Source organism: Lutra lutra, chromosome 18, assembly GCF_902655055.1.
Source record: "Lutra lutra chromosome 18, mLutLut1.2, whole genome shotgun sequence".
NCBI classification, from domain to species: domain Eukaryota; kingdom Metazoa; phylum Chordata; class Mammalia; order Carnivora; family Mustelidae; genus Lutra; species Lutra lutra.
This window is the reverse complement of record NC_062295.1, coordinates 18,270,533-18,293,536: the sequence shown is the minus strand read 5'-3', so window position 1 is coordinate 18,293,536 and position 23,004 is coordinate 18,270,533. Positions and strand designations below refer to the sequence as shown.

The 23,004-nt window shown below is 49.7% G+C and overlaps 1 protein-coding gene across 5 annotated transcripts in view; it reads right to left on the bottom strand.

Annotated features, from left to right (window-relative positions):
• The window catches only part of EARS2 (glutamyl-tRNA synthetase 2, mitochondrial), a 39,352-nt gene that overhangs the window by 13,384 nt on the left and 2,964 nt on the right, over positions 1-23,004 (bottom strand). Inside the window, exons 3-11 of one of the 5 annotated variants that reach the window (XR_007124500.1) lie at positions 19,736-19,925; positions 16,082-16,554; positions 14,659-14,767; positions 12,024-12,177; positions 11,771-11,901; positions 8,693-8,725; positions 6,013-6,148; positions 3,828-5,531; positions 1,719-3,763 (exon numbers count right to left, since the gene is read on the bottom strand). Coding sequence is in view for 3 of the 5 variants with exons in the window: in XM_047714011.1 (XP_047569967.1) it covers positions 5,448-5,531; positions 6,013-6,148; positions 8,693-8,725; positions 11,771-11,901; positions 12,024-12,177; positions 14,659-14,767; positions 16,082-16,554; positions 19,736-19,925 (1,310 nt within the window). In the remaining 2 variants the exon portion in view is untranslated. Of the gene's footprint in view, positions 1-1,718; positions 5,532-6,012; positions 6,149-8,692; positions 8,726-9,721; positions 9,779-11,770; positions 11,902-12,023; positions 12,178-14,658; positions 14,768-16,081; positions 16,555-19,735; positions 19,926-23,004 lie in introns of those variants that run through there. The other 4 variants (XR_007124501.1, XM_047714011.1, XM_047714012.1 and 1 more) reach the window with 4 other exon arrangements.

Sequence of the window (23,004 nt, the reverse complement as noted above, 5' to 3'; positions counted from 1 at the left end):
CTAGGAAGGAGGTGACCAGGCAAAGCCAGAGAAGAGTGGGTAGACAGGTCTTCCAGTCGCAGAGAACAGTAGTACGAAGGCAGGAAGGAGATGTGGCTGGGGACCTCGGGACGGCTTCTGTGGTTGGAGCCAGACAAGAGGGCACGTGAGGGGCTGTGAGGCGTGAAGTGCAGCTGGGGAGATAGACCAGGGTCAGGCTGTGATGAGGAAGCGTGGCTTCATCCCGACCACAGCCCTCCTTCGTGCCTCATTTTCTAATCATCTCCTATCAAGGCTCCCTGCTTCTGGTCTGGTTCCGCTCACATCTCTCAGCAGCAAAGCTCTTAGGAGGAGCTTTCAAATAATCCGATCATGTCGCTTCCCTGCTCAAAACATTTCAAAGGCTCCTCACCTTCCATCTCCCCAAGAGTTAACTCATGTCTTCACTAAGAGAACCCGCACTGTGTGTTCAAGTGCCCAGGGCTCCCCAACCCAGCCATGTACCTCAGGGAAGAGCTTGCCCTGCCCCCAGCTCTGGGTCTAATCAACCTATGCAGATGCCTTCCCCTCCTTCCCCAGAGGTTCAAGAATGGGGAAGTAAAGCAGTAAAGGGTGCTTGGAGAAAAGTTTCTTTGCATTAAGGGAGAGCTGCAGAAAGCCACGATCTCTGACAGCACACAAAGGAGGAAGTGCAGAGAGGCCCAAGCTCTTAAGGCAAGCCAATTGTCAGCACAGGAAACCAACCCAAGGCTATTGGCTGGGGCCAATACAGCAGAGATGGAAATGCAGAGACCTGGGGTCCTTACTGACGTCACTGAACGTTTAATTAACCAACCCTAGAGCCGGCCTTACCTCCTGAACTTCCTGTTACATGAAATACTAGATTTTATTTTAAGCTGGTTTGAATCTCAGTTGTTTTTGTTGCTATTTCCATCAGATGGTGTACCCTGATACCCTTAACCTGGCAAAGAAGGGCCATTTTGGGGGGTGCCTGGGTGGCTTGGTTGGTTAAGTGTCTGCCTTCAACTCAGGTCATGATCCCAGGGGCCTGGGATTGAGACCCACACGGGGGGGGGGGGGGGGGGGGGGTGGGGTAGTCTCTTCTCAGCGGGAGCCTGCTTCTCCCTCTGCCCCTCCCCCTGCTCATACTCTTTCTCTGTCAAATAAAGAAAAATCTTAAAGAAAAAAAAGGCCATTTGGAATTTCCCTCTGCCTGGTTTCTCAGCCACTTTCTACACCCCTTCAACTCCTACCCTTACTTCTAACCATGCTCATCTTTGTGAAGTTCTCCTTTCCTCCTTTTACTCGGAATACCCTTCCAACCCCCACAGACCTGGGAAACTCCTACTCATCCCTTAGAACCTTGTTCAAAGGTCACTTCATCTATAAAGCTTCTGGTACCCCTGAACTTACTAAAAGCCTCCCTCTGGGGGTGCCTGGGTGTCTCAGTGGGTTAAGCCTCTGCCTTCAGCTCATGTCATGATATCAGGGTCCTGGGATCAAGTCCTGGATCGGGTTCTCTGCTCAGTGGGGAGCCTGCTTCCCTCTCTCTTTCTCTGCCTGCCTACTTGTGATCTATCAAATAAATAAATAAATAAAATCTAAAAAAAAAACCAAACAAACACCAAAATGGGGTGCCTGGGTGGCTCAGTGGATTGAGGCCTCTGCCTTCGGCTCGGGTCATGATCCCAGGGTCCTGGGATTGACCCCCACATTGGGCTCTCTGCTCAGCGGGGAGCCTGCTTTCCCCTCTCTCTCTCTGCCTGTCTGCCTACTTGTGATCTCTGCTGTCAAATAAATAAATAAAATCTTTAAAAATAAATAAATTAAATAAATAAATAAATAAATAAAAGCCTCCCTCTCTGGACCCTGCTATCACCCAGAGGGTACTCACTTTCTAAGTATTCAACACTCTCGGTCCCTGGGAAGGTAGGGATTTTGTCATATGACGAATATATTAACTGATGAATAGACGACTTCCATTTGTCCCCACCCTTCACTTCAGAGTCTTTGTCCAAAGTCTGTCTCATAGAGGGACGCCTGGCTGGCTCAGTCAGGAGAGCATGTGACTCTTAATCTTGTGGCTGTGGGTCTAGGCACCATGTAGGGTATAGAGATTACTTAGAAATAAAATCTTAAAAAGAAAAAAAGCTATGCCTCACAGATAGCTGGATTCAAAGCAAATTACAGGCCGCAGACCAGTCTGCTAACCACAATTGCAAATCTTGCAGTGATGTTGGGAAACTATTAGAATTTGGCAGTTAGACTAGATGATGACTGCTACTTCTAAACACACTGGTCTGACTGATGGGGCCCTTATTTTTTCTGTAAGATCTTCACTTGATTCCCTACTGTGTGTCAGGCAATAGGCCAGGCACTATGGTTATAACCAAGAACGAGACAGACTGCCTGCCCGTCTTAATCTTATGTTCTTTAGAGCAAGGGAGGCAGTAAACACATTCAAGTATACTATGTAATTTTGTATAGTAATAAGTATTATATAGAAACAAAGTAGGATAAAGGCAATGGGAATGAAATTCCAAATGTGGTTACAGAACGATCATTTTCTAGAAAAGATCCTGAGTGACACAGAGAATGTGCTGAGGGAAGGAACCAGTCTCCCTACTCAGTACGGTGGGCCCCCCTGCAGCCACGGTGCTATTGCGGGACTGTCCCACTGGCCACAGTTGACTGAACCGTGGGTAGACAGCTGACCCTCAAGAGGCCCATGAGATTCCTCCTGGGAATCTGGACATGGAATGCTAGTTATCTAACTGGGAATGTAGGATAAGAGAGAATTCGCCTTTAGAGCTGGGGCAGTTGCTGGCCAAGTACAGAGAGAAAGAGAAAGCTGGCCTGCAGAGGGAAGATGAGTGGAGGGAACCCAGCTGAAAGAGACTGTGGTCTCAGAGGGACAAAAGTGAGGTTCTTGGGTCCCAGCAGGTTGGCAGGTACAGATTTCAGTCTCTTGAAAGGTCTAGCTGGAAGTCCTCCCGTCTGGATCTCTGAGAGTCCTAACTCTCTCTTCCTTTTGCAGTTCAAGTTAGTTTGGGGGGAGGGGAGTCTGCGTGGCATCTGCCTTCAGCTCAGGTCAGATCTCTGGGTCCTGGGATCAAGCCCTGTGTTGGGCTTCTAGCTCAGTGGGGTGCTGCTTCTCCCTCTCCCTCTGCCCCTCCTCCTGCTCCTTCTCTCTCTCAAATAAATAATTTTTTTTTTTTTTTTAAGTTAGTCTGAGTGTTTCTATGCTTTGCAAACAAGATCGCCCTTTCTAGGAATGAAAATACTGGTGGTGATGATGATGGTAATAGATAACATTGGTTAAGTGCCAGGCAGTTTTGTTTTTTTTTTTTTTATTAAGATTTTATTTATCTATTTGACAGAGGGAAAGATCACAAGTAGGCAGAGAGGCAGGCAGGCAGAAAGAGAAGCAGGCTCCCTGCTGAGCAGAGAGCCCAAAGCACCCTGGGATTAGGACCTGAGCTGAAGGAAGATGCTTAACGACTGAGCTCAGGCTCCCCAAGTGCCAGGCAGTTTTAAGAACTTTCCATATAACATCTATTTTGGTCCTTACAACTCTTTGAGAAAGGAAAACTTACCAGCCCCATTTTACAGATGAGGAAACTGAGGTACAGAAGTCACATGATGAGTAGGTGGTAGAACTGGCTTTTGGATCTAGTAATTGGCCTCCATGGCCTTTACCACTTCACTGTGCTCTCAGAAGCACAGGGTGACGGACTTGAGGTTATTTCTAATGTGTGGAGTCCCTTCACACATACCCACGATACTGAGCAAACGGCCCCCCCGCCCCGTCTGAAGACACATGCCACTTGTATACAGCTCCCTCCAACTGAGGAAGTGGCAGCAGCGTTACCAACTCATGAGCCAGTTTCTTGTAACTGTGCTTTGTGTTGTAGAAGCAGAGGCTCTGATGCCACTCTGCAGTTAGGAGTTGAACTTGACCCCGGATTGTCATAAATCTGAGTTTAAATCCTTGTTTTGCCTCACATTATTACCTCGGGTAATAACACAAATAACACAAATAACACAAATAAGAATACCTCTCTCACAGAGTTGTGGAAACTAAATGGGGATGGACTACCATGTTTCTCACTTGGAGGCTGGCTGCCACATGGGGAAACTCTACAGAAGCCCCAGTAGGGTCTTCTTAAAAAAAAATTGTTATTTGGGGCACCTGGGTGGCTCAGTGGGTTAAAGCCTCTGCCTTCAGCTCAGGTCATGATCCCAGGGTCCTGGGATGGAGCCCCACATCAGGTTCTCTGCTCAGCAGGGAGCCTGCTTCCTCCTCTCTCTCTGCCTACTTGTGACCTCTGTCTGTCAAATAAATAAATAAAATCTTTTTAAAAATTGCTATTTTATTTATTCTTTTTCCAGTATGGTCTTTATACACAGCCATCATCTTCCTTCCATTTCTATTTACTGCAGTATGAACATCTACTTCAGGGGTGCCTGGCTGGCTCAGCTGGAAGAGCATATGACTCTTGATCTTGGGGTCGTATATTTGAACCTCATTTGGGGCATAGAAATTACTTAAATAAATAAAAAGAACATCTTATTTCAGAAACCTGTAGACGAAGACTTACAAAAATGGGCAGAAGGAAGAGGTGGACATGAAGAAAAACCTGTGAAAGAGGCAGGGTGAAGGTCTCCAGTCCAAGGACAAGTCCTAGAGAACTGAGACGAGAAAGAGATGACTTTTAGAGAAGGAGAGACAGGATGCCCCACGTGCAAGGACAAAGAGCAGTATAAAATGCAGTGCTCACCCTCGGCAGACGGTCACTTCTCCTCTTACATGCCCCAGAGGGTCTGCCGTCCAGTTCAGCCCTGCATGTACCAGCCGCCCTTCCCCGCTCCACATCCCAATAGGCCCCGAGAACCGAGACCCAATGTCCAGGAAGCTGCCACACTGTTAAGGGCTGACCTGCATCCCCTCAACACTCACATGCTGACGTCCTAACATGCTGAGGACCTCAGGACATGACTGGATGTGGAGACAGGACCCCTAAAGTTGTGGTTAAGTTACAGCTAGGCCATCAGGATGGGCCTCACTCCAACCTGACCCATGTCCTTTAAGAGGAGATATGAACACCCAGAGAGTCCCCTTGAGGACACAGAGAGGTGGCCGTGGGCAAGCCAAGGAGAGAGACTTCTGGGAAGCCCCACCTGCTGACACCTTGACCTTGGACTTCCAGACTCCAGAACTGTGAGAAAACCATTTTCTGTTGTTTAAGCCACTTGTCTGGCAGCCTGAGACAAGTGTGAACCAGCCCCTAACCGGTGCCATATAACGTGCTGTCCAAACCAGACAGGAGATGAGAAGAAGCCATAAAAGCAGCGTGTGCACTTGGAGACTGTTTCCACTCGGGGTTCCTTTCACGAGCTTCCCTCTGAAGGCGGCTTCCAGGCCTGCCCAGGTTCCTAGGGCCGTCTCCACTCTCCTGCACATCTCTCTAGCTGGAAAGCACCTTCTGTATTCGCTCCCGCACTTCCCTCACTCCCAAGGACACCATCATCTCAGCTACAGGGGGTCCTTGCTAAGAATGAAAAGAGAAAACATTGCCTTCATTGCCTTAAGCTGCCAAATGAGCAAATGCCCAGCCTTTGTCTGCAGGTGCTCTGCCCCAGGGAACCCCAGTGCTGCTGCCTGTACCCCAAGGGGCACAGTTAACCTTCTACTGTCTTTACTTTCTGCAGCTGAGGCCGACTCCTAGGAGCCTGTGCTCTTGGACCCCCGCCCCCCAACTCCCCATCCCCCCTAACCCTGGCCATCAATGGCAAGCTCCATGCAGGCCAGGAGTGGGTGCTGTTCATTCACTGCTGTGCCTACTGTACCCAACATGGTGCTTGCGCGCAGTAGGCACTCCATAAATACTATCTGCTGAATGACTGAAGGGAACGACCCCGCGTCATTTGTCTTTGTACCCCCGAATCAGAGCTTACTGCCGGCCAGTGAATGTCAGCTGAATGGATGAATGAGGGGCTCCAGGGAATCATCCAGCCCACCTGCCCACTTACCAGCTGTCCACTGAGGGCCACTCGGAGGACCCGCATCACAGTACTGTGTTTGGTCCCTTCCAGGCCTTCAGATACCTTCTTCAGTTTGCTATTCAGCGTGTCCTGAGTAAAGCTTGTATCGGGTCCTTCTAAAAGCCTAGAAGAGAGGGGCGCCTGGCTGGCTCAGTTGGATGAGCATGCAACTCTTGATCTCAGGGTTTTGAGTTCAAGCCCCATGTTAGGTGCAGAGATTACTAAAAAAATAAATAGGGGCGCTTAGGTGGTTAAACGTCTGACTCCTGATCTCAACTCAGGTCTTGATCTTGGGATTGTGAGTTCAAGCCCCACATTGGGCTCTACCCTGGGCATAGAGCCTACTTAAAAGTAATAATAGTAATAAATAAATAAGCAAGCAAATAAATAAATATATACACTTAAAAAAAAAAAAAAGGCCAGAAAAGAGCCAGTCTATGGGGGCCTGCATGGGCCAGTGGCAAGTAAGTGAGAGGGAGAATTTCAGAAGACTGACGGTCAGCTAGGACTATTCACGCCAGTATTCAAGCCTGCTTGGGGGCGAAAGGGAGGGAAGGAAGATCTACTATCTTCATCCCCATCCAAGCTGAGGAAGACAAACAGCCAAGGGACCACATTCACAGATAATCCAAGCACAATATAAGAAAACTCCATAATAAGAAATTTACTAATTTCTACCTCAATGTTAAGTGATCTCTATGCCTGTTTTCTCATCTGTAAAGTGGCTGCACCTCACAGGGCGCTGGTGGGGCTAAGTTAAAACTTGTCAGGAACTAAGTACATTCACTGCCTGAATAGACAATAAGTACTCCAAAGTATTTGATCTTGTATTTCATTAAAAGATTAAGTAGCTGGGGGCGCCTGGGTGGCTCAGTGGGTTAAAGCCTCTGCCTTCAGCTCAAGTCATGATCCCAGGGTCCTAGGATCGAGCCCCGCATCGGGCTCTCTGCTCAGCCGGGAGCCTGCTTCCCCCCTCTATCTCTGCCTGCCTCTCTGCCTACTTGTGATCTCTGTCAAATAAACAAATAAAATCTTTTTATTTTATTTATTTATTTATTTATTTATTTTTTATTATTATTTTTTAAAGATTTTATTTATTTATTTGAGAGAGAGACAGTGAGAGAGAGCATGAGCTAGGAGAAGGTCAGAGGGAGAAGCAGACTCCCCATGGAGCTGGGAGCCTGATGTGGGACTCGATCCCGGGATTCCGGGATCATGACCTGAGCCGAAGGCAGTCGTCCAACCAACTGAGCCACCCAGGCGTCCCTATTTTATTTTATTTTTTTATGTGACAGAGAGAGAGATCACAAGTAGGCAGAGAGGCAGGCAGAGAGAGAGGGGAAAGCAGGCTCCCGGCTGAGCAGAGAGCCCAATGTGGGGCTTGATCCCAGGACCCTGAGATCATGACCTGAGCCGAAGGCAGTGGCTTAACCCACTGAGCCACCCAGGCGCCCCAAAACAAATAAAATCTTAAAAAAAAAAAAAAAAAAAGATTAAGTAGCTGACATTTTTCTATCCAAAAGCTGAGGGACATTGCAAGAGAATCTTCAAACAAACAAACAAACAAACAAAAAAACGAACTTAGGAACAGGTTAGACATAGGATGGAAAAAGGAAGCTCTCTGGGAAATTACCTGAAATGCAGTGGAGGGAGACTCCTTGGGATGAGGGGGAGGGGTGAATCGCATAGAAGTGCACGAAGAAAGATAGCAGGAGACCCCAGCTCCCCTAACACCACTGCCACCAACTTGCTTACAAACATTTTCTCCCTTCCTTCCTTCTTCTTTCTTCCCTTCCTTCCTTCCTTCCTTTTTAATTTTTAGGGCAGCAACCATGCTCCTGCACTCCCCCTTGCCTCCATTCTGGGATACGGTTAAGACTTAGGCCTATCAGACCTGCACATCCATACTGGCCTTTATGAACTCCCCAGTGAAGTCACAGATGCCACCTTCCCGGTGGCCAGGAACAGCATCTCATGCAGCTACACGAAGAGGTAGGTGACCCCAGCCTGCATACGCTTCCAGACGGCCTTGTACTCGGCAGGCTTGGACGTGATGAAGTAGGCCGGGTTGAAACAGTTGCCAAAGTGGGAGAAGGTCATGGTGTCCGCTGCCCGGGGCCACCAGAGCATAGGTCTCAGTGTTAGCCGGCCTGGTGCCCCCTTCTTACTACAACCATTCTTTGCACACAGGTTGAGGCACTTAAGACCTAAAATGCAAGAGGCCAGCCACCGCGTTCTGCTTTCCTGTCAGGCCAGCTGAGATCCTCTCTCACATGTGCGCTCGAGTTTCAAGAGACTCCCCAGGCACTCAGAACTGGACTTGCCAAAAAAGAACACTAATAACAGCTCTGAGCTGGAGCAAAGGACAGGAGCAGGGTGGGGTGGGTCTGTTCGCCGGCACTGTCCCAGTTTCCTCTGGCTACTATGGGGACTCCAAACTGGAAATGCTGCACAGGAGCTGGGGCCAGAGAGCTTTGCCAGCACGGACGATCCATGAGGCCGACTGTGATGCCGCCTGCGCACATCGGGGTCCAGGGAGCCCCCTTCCAGGGCCAGGCTTTGTGCAGAGGGCTGCGTTCAGCAGGAACGTGAAGAGACCGCCACTGTGTCCTGACAGATTCCGTTGAGCAACTGAGTTCCAACAGGATGCAAAAGTAACCATTCTTACCGCATTATTAACTGGGCCACGTGATGACTGTTCCTTCCAAAATCCAGGAGACAAAATACGGAAAACATAAAACGTAACGTGGGAAAAAACAGGTATTCTTCTCCACGTCACTGTGGGGAAGCAGGCTGCCGAGGAGCTGGTGAAAGAGTGACAGGGCCCAGGTGGCCAACAATGGCAGCTCAGGACACGTGAGAGCTGGCCCAGAGCTTGGCGTGGGCACAGAAGGGACGTCGAGAAATCTGGCAGCTCTGGAATGCTTGGGTATTGGTTTTCCTGCCTAGAGTGGGAGCCTCAGACTGTCTCTGAAACCTAACCCTGTGGCAGGGATGGGGAATTAAGGCAATGGTCCTGGTGAATTAGAACTTAGAGCCCCTATGGTGGAATGCCCTAAATTAAAGGAGTATTAATAATAATGGCTCTTGGGAATTAATCCTGGAGATACACTTGCAAACCTGCTTAATGATGTCTATACGTGGCTATTCACTGCAGCATTGTTTGTAATAGCAAAATCTGGAAGCAGTCCAAATGTCTATCAGCAGGAAACGAGTTAAATAAATCATGGTAATGTGGTTTCAGAATGGGATTGGTGTAGCTGCAGAAAACAATCAGAATGATCTCTAAGCACTGAGCAGAACCACAAGTATCTTTTTTTTTTTTTTTTGACAGACAGAGATCACAAGCAAGCAGGGAGGCAGGCAGAGAGAGAGGAGGGGGGAAGCAGGCTCCCCGCTGAGCAGAGAGCCTGATGTGGGGCTCAATCCCAGGACCCTGGGATCATGACTTGAGCCGAAGGCAGAGGCTTTAACCCACTGAGCCACCCAGGTGCCCCTGATCCACAAGTATCTTAAGTGAAACAGACAACAAACCAGAAACACAGCAAAATGTTACCGTATTTTTGTGTAAAAAAGAAGGATCCTTGGGGCGCCTGGGTGGCTCAGTTGGTTAAGTGGCCGCCTTTGGCTCAGGTCATGATTCTAGGGTCCTGGTATCGAGCCCCGCATCAGGCTCCCTGCTTAGCAGAGAGCCTGTTTCTCTCTCTCTCCCTGGGCCTGTTGCTCTGCTTACTTGTGCTCTCTCTCTGTCTCTCTGTCAAATAAATAAATAAACTCTTTAAAAAAAAAAAGGATCCTTTACATAAATTTAGATTTATGTACAGAGGGTTCTGGAACTAGGTGGATGGGGAACAAGGATAAAAATGGGTTTCCCAATTATTTACCTTTTTTATACTTTCTAGGCTTTAGACCCAGGTTTGAGAGATTTGAATGTGTTCCTAATCAAAATATTACATCTAAAATTTAAGAACTTCTAAGAATGGAGTCATATACCCATATGGTTGAATACTGACATTACACAAAGGAAACTGCTAAGGGTGGTGCATTTCTGTTGGGGGCTAGAGAAGGACAGACAACACATTTTTGCTATAGACCTTCTTGTACCATTTGTATGTTACTGTATTTTTGGCTGCATGTTTATTTTCTTATCACTTCTAAATGTGTATTATAACAATATTTTAAGGTTTCCGGGAATCAGGCACTTTCCAAGCACTTTGCAGAGAAACATAAGGCCTTGTAGGCCCAGCCTACAAGGTTTGTGTTTGAATCCCTGTTCCAACTTACTATTATTTTAGACAAGTTACTTAGCCTCTCTGTGTTTTGATTTTCTCATCTATAAAACGGGGATAACATTTTAACCTGCTACCTCATTAGGTTGCTGTGAATTTAAGTGTACACACACACGGCCCTCGCATGAATCTATGTACCTAATATACAGAATGTATAAAACAGCCCATTGAGGGCATGTCCACAAGCAAACACTTATTACCTACTTTAATCTCTGCAATTAAGGCGGGAGGAGATAAGTAAAGAGGACACTGTGGGTTTTGCTGCCCACCATTCATCTGCCTTCCTCCTGATAGCCCAAATCTTCTTGGGGAATCGTCTGGCTCCCATTCTCAGCCCATGTGCCCTGGCTGGGGGTCCATTTAGAACCCAGGATAAGGATAAGCGAACCTGCACTGATTGGTACGTTACGCTCTTCAGGCTTTGATGACTGGTTCGGAGACAGGAAAACGAGGCTAACCAGGCTCCGTTGGAGCTCATCGCAAGACACAGCTGAGGCTCTATGGTGTTGGCGCAGATACGAGAGGCTACTAATGTTCCCTTCCAGCCTTTCTCCTTTTCATAGGCAGAGAGAAAATTTTTCGCCAGCCTCATGGCTGCCAAGTTAAAAGAAATTGACATTTTCCAAACTCCCCTGTGGCTTGCTATGGCCGCCAAGACAGGCGTTCTAGTCAGCGGGATACAGGCAGAAATGAACGTGTAACCCTTAAGTCAGGTCTGGAAGGGGAAGGAGTGTCCTGTCCTTCCCTTTTCTTCCTTCTTGTTCTGGCTGAATTGTAGATGATCTGTGAGCCAGCATGTACCACACAGACCAGAGTGAAATCTAGGGACAGCAAGACCCTTGAGACATGGGAAAAGCTCTTCAGCCTTGGATGGCCACTTCCACATGGGTAAGCACTGTCCTTTCTGTTGTTTGGTAGACAGTCCCACCCTCCACCCACCCAGCACAGACTCCCTGCAGAGGAAGGAGCCAGCATGGAGAAGTGTGGAACAGAAGGTCAAAGGGACAGAGAGAAAAAGTAGGTCTTGATGACATATTTTTGGCTCCTGCATGAGGCTGGGCTTAAGCCAGCTTTGGTTGTACTTCTGTTCCTGTCATGGTAAGGACTATAGTGTTATCTCTACCTTGGAGACGAGGAAATGGGAGCTCAAAGAGGTGTGGTAAGTTGGCCACAGCGATGCCACGTGGGCAGGAGAATAACCGGGTAAGTGGCGGTATTGGGAGGGAAGCCACGGGAACCCAACCCCAAAGCCCAAACATGCTGCCCCTTTCGGGGAGGGTCTGGGGTCCTCTGGGGAAGCCTCTCTTCCAAACAGAGCCAGTCAGCTCTGTCCAGACCCTCTTGGCAGCCATGGTGGCTGGTGCGGGTACCTCACAGTCAGCTCTGGAAGAAGGAGGATCCTGGGAGGGAGAGGAAAGTCGGGTGCGGAGCCTTGGGCTTGGCCTGTAGGAACTCACCCCAGCACACGCTTGGCAATCACATCCACCTTCTCTGAGAGGGGGCCCAGCTGTGCTCGGCCCACTGCAGGGCGAGTCCACAGGTAGGAGTGTGCTGGCGAGACCAGATCCTGCAGGCGGCAAATGTGACCCTAGGTGGGGGGTAAGAGGCAGTCACTGGGAGCGCTGTGGACAGGGCTCCAACGCACCAGGACAGGCAGTGACAGGGGCACCAGTCACTCCCTCAATCTCCTGGGACTCCCCAACGCCACACCTGTCTCAGCAGGATGATCCTTTCCACGTAGGCTGGGGCCAGGACCTCCCTGTCTTGAATCTGGTTCCCAAACGTCTCCTCCACCAGGGCCTGCAGCTTCCCCACCAGCTGGTGCCTCTGGGTCTCGCTGCTCACCAGCCGACAGAGATGCAGCCTGTAAGAGAGGCCAAGGGACTGTCCTTACTCTGGCATTACCAGCCCCAAACCCTCTCCCCGCAGGGGAGCTGGTGGGGGTGGAAGCATGACACATTATGTGAGCTGCCCCTCCCACACCCTGGAAACAATATACAGGAACGGGATCTGGCCAAGGTCTGCAGCAGCCTGAGAGTCCCAAGCAACCCAGAGAGATATCCTGTTTTCATTGTTTCTAAAATAGGAGCTAACATTTTAAACTAGGAAGAGATCACATAAAAATAGAGATTTCTGGCCTCTCTCAGGAAATTTGAAGATCTGGCTGCAAAGGGCCCACCTTCCTCATGCTTCAGGGGCCAGCATGGAGTGGAGAAGGCCCGGCTCACAGGCACAGAACACTCCAGTCTGCCCAGCCCTCTGCTCCCCAGGGCCTCTCCAGGCGGCCACCCTCCCCTGTGCTGCCGGCCTGGCCTCTACAGACACCTGAGTTTATAAGACAGACTCAGCCGGTGTTGCCTCCTGGCACAGCTCTAAGCAGGAGGCTCTGGCACAAAAAGGCAGAGGTCAAGAATACGGATTTGGAGGATTCAAAGCCAGGGGACAGTTTGGAGGACAGATCTGCTTCAATCCAGGGCTCAGAGTTAAAAAGTTCATGTTTTCTTATCAGTTCGAATGTTCTCCTTTCCAGAATTCTCCTGCCTTGTTCCCTCTCTGGAAGCAGCAAAGCCTCCAAGCAGGCACTGTGAGTCCTCAGTCCCCTCCCTAGGCTGCCCTCACCCTGCCCCCAGCTGTGTCAGAGGGACCTGAGGACCAATCTGCAGGCACTTCGCCCTGGTCCCTGGCGTGGAAGGCCAGCGGCAGCGGTGGGTACCTCCTGGGCTCTGGAACCGGACAGGCCTATGGATCAGACCAGCCCTGTGAGATGTCTGTAGCAAGTTACACGCACGCTCAGAGCCTCAGGATACTCGCCAATTATGTGGGGGTGATGTGGGGTGGGGGGCCTCCATCACAGGGCGCTGTGCAGATTATATGAGGGACCATCTGTAAAGCACAGAGCGCAAGGCCACTGGAGGTGGGCAGGGAGTCGGAACAGAGGCTCCCACATGTCAGTGGTGGAAGGAGAAGACCCTCCGGGAAGCTATCTAGAGCACACAACTCTCCGAAAAACAAAACGATTTTCTTAAAAAGGAATTAATACCACATGCTGAAACTGTTCCTAAAACTGCCTTAGCAGCAAGATGAGACAGTAGAAAGCTAGCAATCAAGGGACCCTAGTGGCCAAGCTTGAGATAACACGCATCCGGTCCAGGGCCCGGGAGGCAGAAGTGCTAAACAGATGGTCTTTACTGTTACACCGCACCTCTAGGACTGCTGTGACAGCTATTACTGCCTTTACTACTAGCACTGACATAATCACAGCAGTGGCTTGATGCTAGAAACATCTAAATGTGACAGCTTTACCTGCATTAGACCCACGGCCATCGGTTCCAACACTGCATCTCCTCCCTGATTCATACTGAGCAAAACCCACCTCTACCTTCCTTTGGATGCCCTCATGCTCCGGGGGGACTAGAATGGGTCACCAGCTATCTCCCCCATCCTGTCTCCATTTCCCCGAGATACTGCTTCCCCTATAATCAGGTAGCGTACAAGTTACATTCGCTCCTGAATGCCCCACTCGAGAGATGCCTGCTGTTTACTGTGTGAACTTGGGCTAGTCATGGGACTGCCCCAGGTCTCAGTTTCCGCATCTACAAAATAGAGCTGAGTCAGGCAACCGACCTCAGAAGCCCAATGGTAGAAATAAATGAAGTAACATCCTTAAAACACCTGCAGTCAATGTGAATTCTCTGGGCTCACGCAAGTAAAGCACTGAGAAGCCTGTCCTCAAACCAGTGCTCGGGAGAGGGCACCGAGTCCCTTGTCCCTTATGTACACCACTGTCTGCTGGCTTTACCACTGAGGCCCTTAGATGGATATGTCAACAGTGATCTGAACCATAACTGGGTTTAGAAGTTTGAGTGAAGAACTACATGAAATGTACAACAGGTGCCGTGAGACAGTGCTCATTCACTGCTGGCTGAGGGAGGTGGGGGGTGATTCCAAGATGAAGATCCCCCTTCTCCGGGCCGTGATTAACAGAATCCAGGCCCGGGATGGGTGGGACAATAGTAATGACAAAAACAGCACCTACCATTTACTGAACACTTTCTATGTGCCAGAGGCTGTGCAAGTACTTTGACGCAACATTTAATTTAACTGAACTCTTAAGACAATTGCACAAGGTGGGGCTGTTATCAGCCCCATGTTCGAGAAGAGGAAAGAGAGGGAGGTTAGGTGACTTACAAACTCTGTGTCAGGTCACAGAATGTTAGACACCTGAGCCCACAGTCAAATCAGGTCCATGTGACTCCAAAGCCTGCTAGGCCCTCTGCCCCGGGAACCCATCATCAGCGAGAAAGCCCTTTTCTACCAGTCGCCCCCCACCACAGGTTCCACTTACCTGTTGAATTCTGGAAGCTTCTCCAGGTCCAACAGGGCTGAGTGGCAGGTGACTCGGGTCAGGTCAAACTGTGTTATCAACTCCGGCAAGGTCCTGCCCATCTGGTTCTCTGCAAGCAGACATGCCCAGCCTCAGCCCCCTGCCTCTCCTTTCAGTCACAAGGCAGGCTGGGTGAGCACCTTCCAGGCTCCCCACTGCATTCCAACGGAAGGGATTTAACTTCTACCTCTTTTCTAGATCAAGGGCTCGAATGAGCTCTCATTTGCAGAAAGGATTCTGTCACTCAGAAAGAAACAAGTTTGAAAACAATCGGGCTAAATGACCCTCACTGCCCCCAGAGATGCGAGCCACAGGAACAGCAGTGCCTGGAGACTGTGATTCCACTGCTCTGGGATGCGGTCTGAGGATCAGTGCACTTTGTAGGCCTCCCGGGAGACTCCCAAGCACAGGCAGGGTTGAGAACTACTTTGCTGGGAGCCCCTCCTCCCGAGCAGCAGCCCCGCCCCATACAGTCGGTGGGCAGCTTGGTCAGGCCCGGGCCTCAAGGGGGCCTCTGCCATGTCCCTTACAGGCTGTGTGACTTTAGTAAACCTCTCTGAGCCGCTCAATCCTCTTAGAAATAGCAGTGATAATAAATACCTCCAAGGATATTTCAAGGAGCAAACCAGGTAACAGCAGAATGAACAGTAAGCAGACTACCACTGCCGCATCTTCAGAAATCCCCTCCACAAAGAGGTCATCCTAATCTGCTGCTTCTTTAACGTTTGGGTTCTAAGTCTTGGGCCAAATAAAGGCTCAGCTGGAGTAAACTAGGGTCATAGTAAGCTTCGTAATACTGTTGGAACTTATACTTGCCACGGTGGTAGTAATATAATTGTCATCATTATAAGATCTGTAATTTTCGGGGGGCCCGGGTGGCTCAGTTGGTTGAGCGGCTGCCTTCGGCTCAGGTCATGATCCCAGGGTCCTGGGACTGAGCCCTGCCTTGGGCTCTTCTCAGTGGGGAGTCTGCTTTTCCCTCTCCCTCTCCCCCTCCTCCTGGCTCATGCTCTCTAATAAATAAATAAAATCTTTAAAAAAAGGAGGGGGGGAAAGATCTGTAATTTTCATGGTTACTGCGTGGCAGATACTTGGCTGGCTGTCTCGTACTCATGAACTCAGTGCATCCTAACCCTATGAGGGAGTCACTTATCCCCATTTTACAGATGAAGCAGGCGAGGCTCAGAGACCATAGCTCCTTTAGAGCAGGGATTACATCTATCTTGCTCACTATTGTAGCCCCAGCACTTAACACAATTTCTGGCTCAATAAACACAAGAATGAACTTGGGCAGGCTGCAGGTGGCACAGCCGGGGCTGAAGACCAGGCAGGTCTGAACCAAAGCCTCAGTTCCTCGCTACTGGGATCTCCCAGGGGTGGGTACCTGCAAACCCCGAGCCACAGTTGGTGATGATATCAAGCAAGGCATCTGGCAGGAAGTCGGCAGCCGCAAAATGCTCCAGGAAAATGTCCCCCTGCCTCTTGGACAGCTTGCTGCCATCCCTGTTGAGCAGCAGGGGCAGGTGGGCAAAGCGAGGAGGCTGCCAGCCCAGGGCCTGGTAGAGAAGCAGATGCTTGGAGGTGGAGACCAGCCACTCGGACCCACGCAGCACGTGGCTGATGCCCATGTGGTGGTCGTCCACCACGCAGGCCAGGTGATACGTGGGGAAGCCATCGCTTTTCAGGATGACTGGGTCCCCCTCCACATGTGCCACCTCATGCCGATTCCAGCCGTACACCAGGTCCTGAAAGGCTGGCGCTTCCCCCTCCAGGCGGAAGCGGATCGCAGGTCTGGGGCCTTGGGCTAGCTTCTGGGCCACCTGCCCCTGGCTCAGGTTCCGGCACCTGTTGTCATACCTGTCAGGAAGCAGAGCAGCACAGTAGCTAGGGGTACCAAAGACACAGGTGAGTTCTGTCTTCATCTCTGATAGTTAGATAAGGTTGGCAAGTCGTTTACTTCTCTAGCCTTTTTTCCAGTCTTGAACAGGCATAAGAAGAGGGCTATGTCGGAAAACCGAGAGAGATAACAGCATGGCAGACACTTACGCCTACCTGCCAACCCGTCCCTCTTCTTTGTTAGCGAGGAAATGGTGAAATGCCGAGTCCCAGGGGTAGAAACATTGCTGGTGTAGCCGATCGTGCAATCTATTTCCCCCATGCCAGTCGCTGGGCCAGGCAAGACCACTATACTCACTGAGACTCAGGTAAAAGTCTGCTTGGGGGCAGGGGAGGTTAGGGTCCTCGGGAAGATTTTCTCTCCAGGTAAGAGTGAAAGCCACAAGAGGACAATCCCCTTTGTTATTCCCTGCCTTCCGCTTCTGTGCTCTTTAGCTGTTGTCCTATGAGGAGAGATGCTTGGGGCCACTGCAGCCCTGTACAACAGATCAGGGGTGGGGCAGGGGAGGAGGGGAGGAGCCAAAATACAGCTCTGATGTCTTGAAGCGGCTGGTTTTATCCTTGAGTCTCTCACCTTGAGACATTTTTTCTTTTTTTGGGTGCAAAAAGGTGGTCTTATTAAAGCACAGGGATAGGACCCATGGGCAGAAAAGAGCTGTTGCCTCACCTCCAGATTTCTGCAAAGTAAGTGTTAAGTGTCTGTCGGTTATGCCCTGGCTACTCCAAGTATGGTCTGTGGACCCCCAGAAGCAGCCCCACCAGGGAGCGCGTCCGAAATGCAGCATCCCGGGCCCCACCCCAGACCTGGTGGATCTGAGTCTGCATGTTGACTAGATCCCCAGGTGAGCTGTCTGCATGTTAAAGTACGAGAAACTCTGGCTTGTCCCTTTTTTTTTTCTTTATTTTTTTAAGTAAACTCTACCCCCGGGATGGGGCTTAAACTCATGACCCTGAGATCAAGAGTTGAGTGCTCCACCAACCAAGCCAGCCCGGTGCCCCTGGTTTGTCCCTTTTCCACAGGGCATTCCATTACTTACTCCCCAAAGCATCCTGATAGAAAACGTAAAGCTTGAAAACATCCTCCTTAACACAGCGCTAAGTGTTCAATCAGTCAATGGCTGCATGAATTCCATGACAGAACTTGACCATGATTTTAAAAGAGAACCTTCTGCCAACGGACAAGCAGGCTGTTTATAATAAAAGAGCAATGCTGCAATGAGGGGCACGTGGGTGGCTCAGTGGGTTAAAGCCTCTGCTTTCGGCTCAGGTCATGATCCCAGGGTTCTGGGATTGAGCCCCACATCGGGCTCTTTGCTCAGCAGGGAGCCTGCTTCCCTCTCCTTCTCCTCTCTGCCTGCTTCTCTGCCTACTTGTGATCTCTGTCTGTCAAATAAATAAATAAAATCTTAAAAAAAAAAAAAAAGAGCGAGGCTGCAATGAATGTCTTGACCTTGAACAGACACCCAGCCCTTGTCCAAATGGTTCATTTAAACTAGAACTCAGAGTTGTACCTGGCTGGCTCAGTGCGTAGAGAGTGTGACTCTTGATATCAAGTTCGTGACTTCAAACCCCACAGTGTATGCAGAGCCTTGGCTCAGTCAGGAGAATGTATGTCTCCTGATCTGGAGGCTGTGAGTTTAAGCCCCACATTGGATATAGAAATTATTTAAATAAACTTAAAAAAAGTTTTTAAAATTCTTTAAAAATAGGGGTGCCTGGGTGGCTTGGCCAGTCAAGCATCCGATTCTCGATTTTAGCTCAGGTCTTGGTCTCAGGGGCATGAGATAAAGCCCCATATTGGGCTCCGTGATCAGCGTGCAGTCTGCTTGGGTTTCTCTCTCTCTCTCTGCCCCTCCACCCGCCCTCCCTGTATGCACATGCCCATGCACTCTCTCTCACAAACAAAAATAATAAAAAAATAAACAAAAATAAAATTATTTAAAACCAACCAACCAAATAAATAAATAAATGACTAGAACTCAGGTGTCCTGCAGCCACTGCTGATAGGAAGCAAGGTGGTCAAGGGCCACAGGGCCAGTGTCTATCAAAGCTCCAAACTGGCCCTGGAGTTCCGCATTTGGGAAGGTCTCCAACAAATGCTCTGCATGTGCACACAACGATGTATGTCCCCATGATCCACCCCAGCTCTTCTGTTAGAACTACAGATTAAAAATGGCAGAAAGATTCCCTAGTAAGAAACTGGTTAAGGGCAGGTACCTCTGTACAGTGGAATATTGCCCAAGCCTAAGAAAAAGTCTATGGGCCAGTACAGACTGGGTCTCCTCGAGATGGTAAGTGGGAACGGTAAGTTGCCCAGTCTGCATATTGTGTGCTGCATTGGAACGGGGGAGAAGAGAAACAATACACTTTTCTCAGGGTCTATGTGGAGCGTCTCTGGAGGAGACTTAAGAAACTTCTAACAGCCATTTGTCTACGGCAAGAGCAACTGAGTGGCCAGAGTCAGGGTTCAGAAAGATCTCTGCATCTGTTATCTCTCTGGACCTGAAAATATTTTACTTCCTCAGAACAACCAATAATTGCAATGACACATTAGTATTGCCCGAGAGCTAATGTGGCAGGCAGCTCTGCCACAGCCTCCGTGAGCCCCATCTCCAGGGTTTCTGCCCCCGTGGCATCCCCTCTTCTCCGGAGTGCAGGCTGGACCTATGGCTGCCTTCTTACGAACAGAATGCAGCAGAAGTGATGAGATGTCACTTCCTCGATTTGGTTACAAAAAGACTCTGGCTTCTGTCTTGCTTGCTTTCTTTTGCTTTCCGTCTGACTCACTCAAAGAGAGGCCAGCTGCTGTGCCGGGAGCTGCCTTGTGCACAGGCCCGCATGGCAAGGAGCTGCCATCTCCTGGCAACAGCCAGTGCAGCCCAAGGTCTGCCAACAGCTTCATGAAAGAAACAGAAGCAGATCCTCCACAAGCCAAGCATGGAGAAAACCGCAAACCTGGCCAGAACCTTGACTAGAACTTTGCGAGAGACCCTGAGCCAAGGAAGCTGGCTAGGCTGAGCCCAGGCTCCTGACCCACACAGGCCATGCAGTGACCACAGTCTGGGGGCGATCTGTTATGCAGCAACAGCCCAGGGACATACACAACTTTGGGGAAGCAACCTTGAGAGGCCAGGACTCTCACCGGGGCGTCTGGTGGTTCCTTAGGGCCTCCTTCTTCAGGAGCTCCAGCCGCTGCGGTGAACAGAAGCAGGGGTAAGCAGCACCGGACTCCAGCAGTGCTTCTGTGGCTTGGGCATAGAGCTCGAGACGCTGGGACTGCTGGTAGGGCCCAGCAGGACCTCCCCGGCGGGGACTCTCATCAGGCGGGATGCCTGTGACATAGCAAGAGACCATGATCACCATATACTAATAACAGGGGCACCAGGGTGGCTCAGTCATTAAGCGTCTGCCTTCCGCTCAGGTCATGATCCCAGGGTCCTGGGATCGAGCCCCACATTGGGCTCCCTGCTCAGCGGGAAGCCTGTTTTTTCCCTCTCCCACTCTCCCTGCTTGTGTTCCCTCTCTTGCTGTCTCTGTCAAATAAATAAATAAAAAGCTTTAAAAAACAAATACTAATAATGAAGATGCTTGCAGCACTGGCTCCTGGGCACTGTCCGATGTGCTGCAGGCATACAGGAAAGCTTGTGATCCTCACGGCAATCCTCGAGGTCATTACTATTGCGATTTTCCTGGTACAGATAAGCTGAGAGATAAGAGAGGCTAAGAGCTCAAGGTCGTGGGGCCCGACAGATGAGCAATCACGGAGGCACCTCTGCAGTCCATGCTCCTGACTGCGCTTCCTTTCCATCCATTGGTCCCCGGGGCGCAGGAGAGCAGCCCAGGCCTGGAACAGCCCTCCGGAGAAGGAAGCATGGGTTGGGGCACAACCCGGCAGGCCCTGGCTGGACCCCTGGTTCTGCGTCTGAGAAGCTGTGTGGAGGGATCCTGAAGATGTGGGAGCCCCTTCGTGGCCTAACCATAACACGTTCAGCACTTGGAACGCCCCAGGGCTTAAGAGTGGTTCCACTAGGGGAACTGAAAATGTATGTTCAGGTTAAAAACTAGTATGTAGGGACGCCTGGGTGGCTCAGTTGGTTAAGCAGCTGCCTTCGGCTCGGGTCATGATCCCAGCATCCTGGGATCGAGTCCCACATCGGGCTCCTTGCTTGGCAGCGAGCCTGCTTCTCCCTCTGCCTCTGCCTGCCACTCTGCCTGTGCTCACTCTCGCTTCTCTCTTTATGACAAATAAATAAATAAAATCTTTAAAAAAAAAAAAAAACTAGTATGTAAACGTTCACAGCAGTTCCATTCATTGGACTCTAAAAAGTGGGGCACTCAAGTGGCTCAGTGACACGTCCGACTCTCGATTTCAGCTCAGGTCATGATTTCAGGGTCATGAGACTGAACCCCGAGTTGGGCTCCGTGCTCAGCAGGGAACCTGCTTGAGATTCTCTTTCTCCCTCTGCCTCTCCCCTTGCTCTCTCTAAAATAAATCTTTAAAAAAAAAAGTCAAAAAAGTGGAAATAATCCAAATGCCCAACCAATGATGAACAGAAGGTGGTATTTTCATACAATGAATATTATTTGGTCACAAAGAGGAATGAAGTAGTGACATGTGCTACAGCACTGAACCCCCTCTGCTAAGGAAAAGCCAGTCACTAAAAGTATGTATTATCCGGTTTCATTTACCTGAGATGTCCACAATAGGCAAACTGCACAGACAGAAAATAGATTAGCGATTGCCAGGGGTTGAAAGGAAGCAGGAATAGGGAGTGACTGCTAATAGGACAGGATTTTGTTTTGGAAGGATGGAAATGTTCTGAAATTGGGTATTGGTGATGGCTGGCATACCATAGTGAATATACTAAAAAACCACTGATTTGTACACTTTGAAATGGTGAATTTCCTATCAGGTGAATTATATGTCAATTATAAAATAGTAACAATAATTTGAAAACCCCACAAAAAAACAAAAACAGACCAAAAAACAAAAAACACAGGGTGACTCCTGAAGCAGGAAGCTATAGAAATCAGCCACTCCCTCTGCCTCACCACAAGGTTAGGGGGTGGTGCGGGGAGATCTGCTGAGGCGCTGCAGGCCACGCTCACGGAACTGTGCCACACCAGGGGCTCAGAGGGTGGGACCTGTTCATCACTGTACCGCTTGTGTCTAGTATAGCGCATGACGGGTAGCAGGCGCACCCTGAAATCCAAGTTTTCATCCTGGTCTGCCTGGTGCTACTTGGTTTGGCTCTGGCTAACCCGTCTTCACATCGGCAGTCCCTATGCTCCTCTCACTGTGCTTGGGCCACACCGGCGTCTTCGCCGCTCCTCTAACACACCCTACACTTTTCTGCAGCAGGGCCTTCCTATGTGCTCTGCCCTCTGTTTTGAACAGTCTTCGCCCAGGTAACCACAGGGCTGGCCCTTCACTGTGCAATCTCGTGCTTTCAGGTTGTCTCCTCCGTGAAGACCACCCTGACTGAGACAGCATCCTTCCCTGCCAGTTCCCCAACCTGTTACCCTTGTCTCCACAGCACTCATCAACACTTAATGTTGCGGCGAGGAGAAATTAATCTGTTCATCTGTCCTCCCCTATTTACTGGTCACTGGTCTCTGTTCAGTGCTGGAACAGGACCCTCATTATAGTTAAGTGATCTTCGTGAATGAAGTAATTGGTTTTTTTAAAAAAAGATGTTATTTATTCATTTGAGAGAGAGAGAAAGCATAAGCAGGGGAGGGAGGCAGAGGGAGAGGGAGAAGCAGATGCCCCAGTGAGCTGGGAGCCTGACATGGGGCTCAATCCCCAGGCCCCAGGATCAGGACCTGAGCTGGAGGCAGACGCCTACCCATCTGAGCCACCCAGACGCTCCTATTCAACTAATCCTGATTAAGCATCTACTGTAACATTCTATGACAGAAGGTACAAAGGAAATTGGTGACTGCCCTTTGAGAACCCAAAATCTCGTTAATAGTTTACCTGAGAATAAGATACACATCTCATAAAAGTCTTGGTATTTTTCCTTGAGGAGCTTAACTGGTTATACCTGCCCTGACAGACAGACGACTATTGACCCAGGGAACATACACTCCTCCTTGTCCTCCTGGTGTCTAGGAGGCCTCTGTATTAAATGTCCCCGAAGACTGATTTTAGAGGCTGCACACATTTTGTTTGGCTCACACAATGTGGTTTAAAAAAAAAAAAAAATCTGGGCTCAAGTTTAACAATGGTAAGTATTCATTTAAAAAAAAGTAATAAAAACCTGGTTTTCTGGCTCCTCTGGGAAGTGAGAAGATTGAACAAACTGGGCCAGCATTCCCACACGGGAACAGGGGGCGGGAGCTTTCTCCTGCTCACTACAGACCTCGCCTCTCCAGCTCCATCTTATGCTTGGCCTGTGTTTCCTGTCG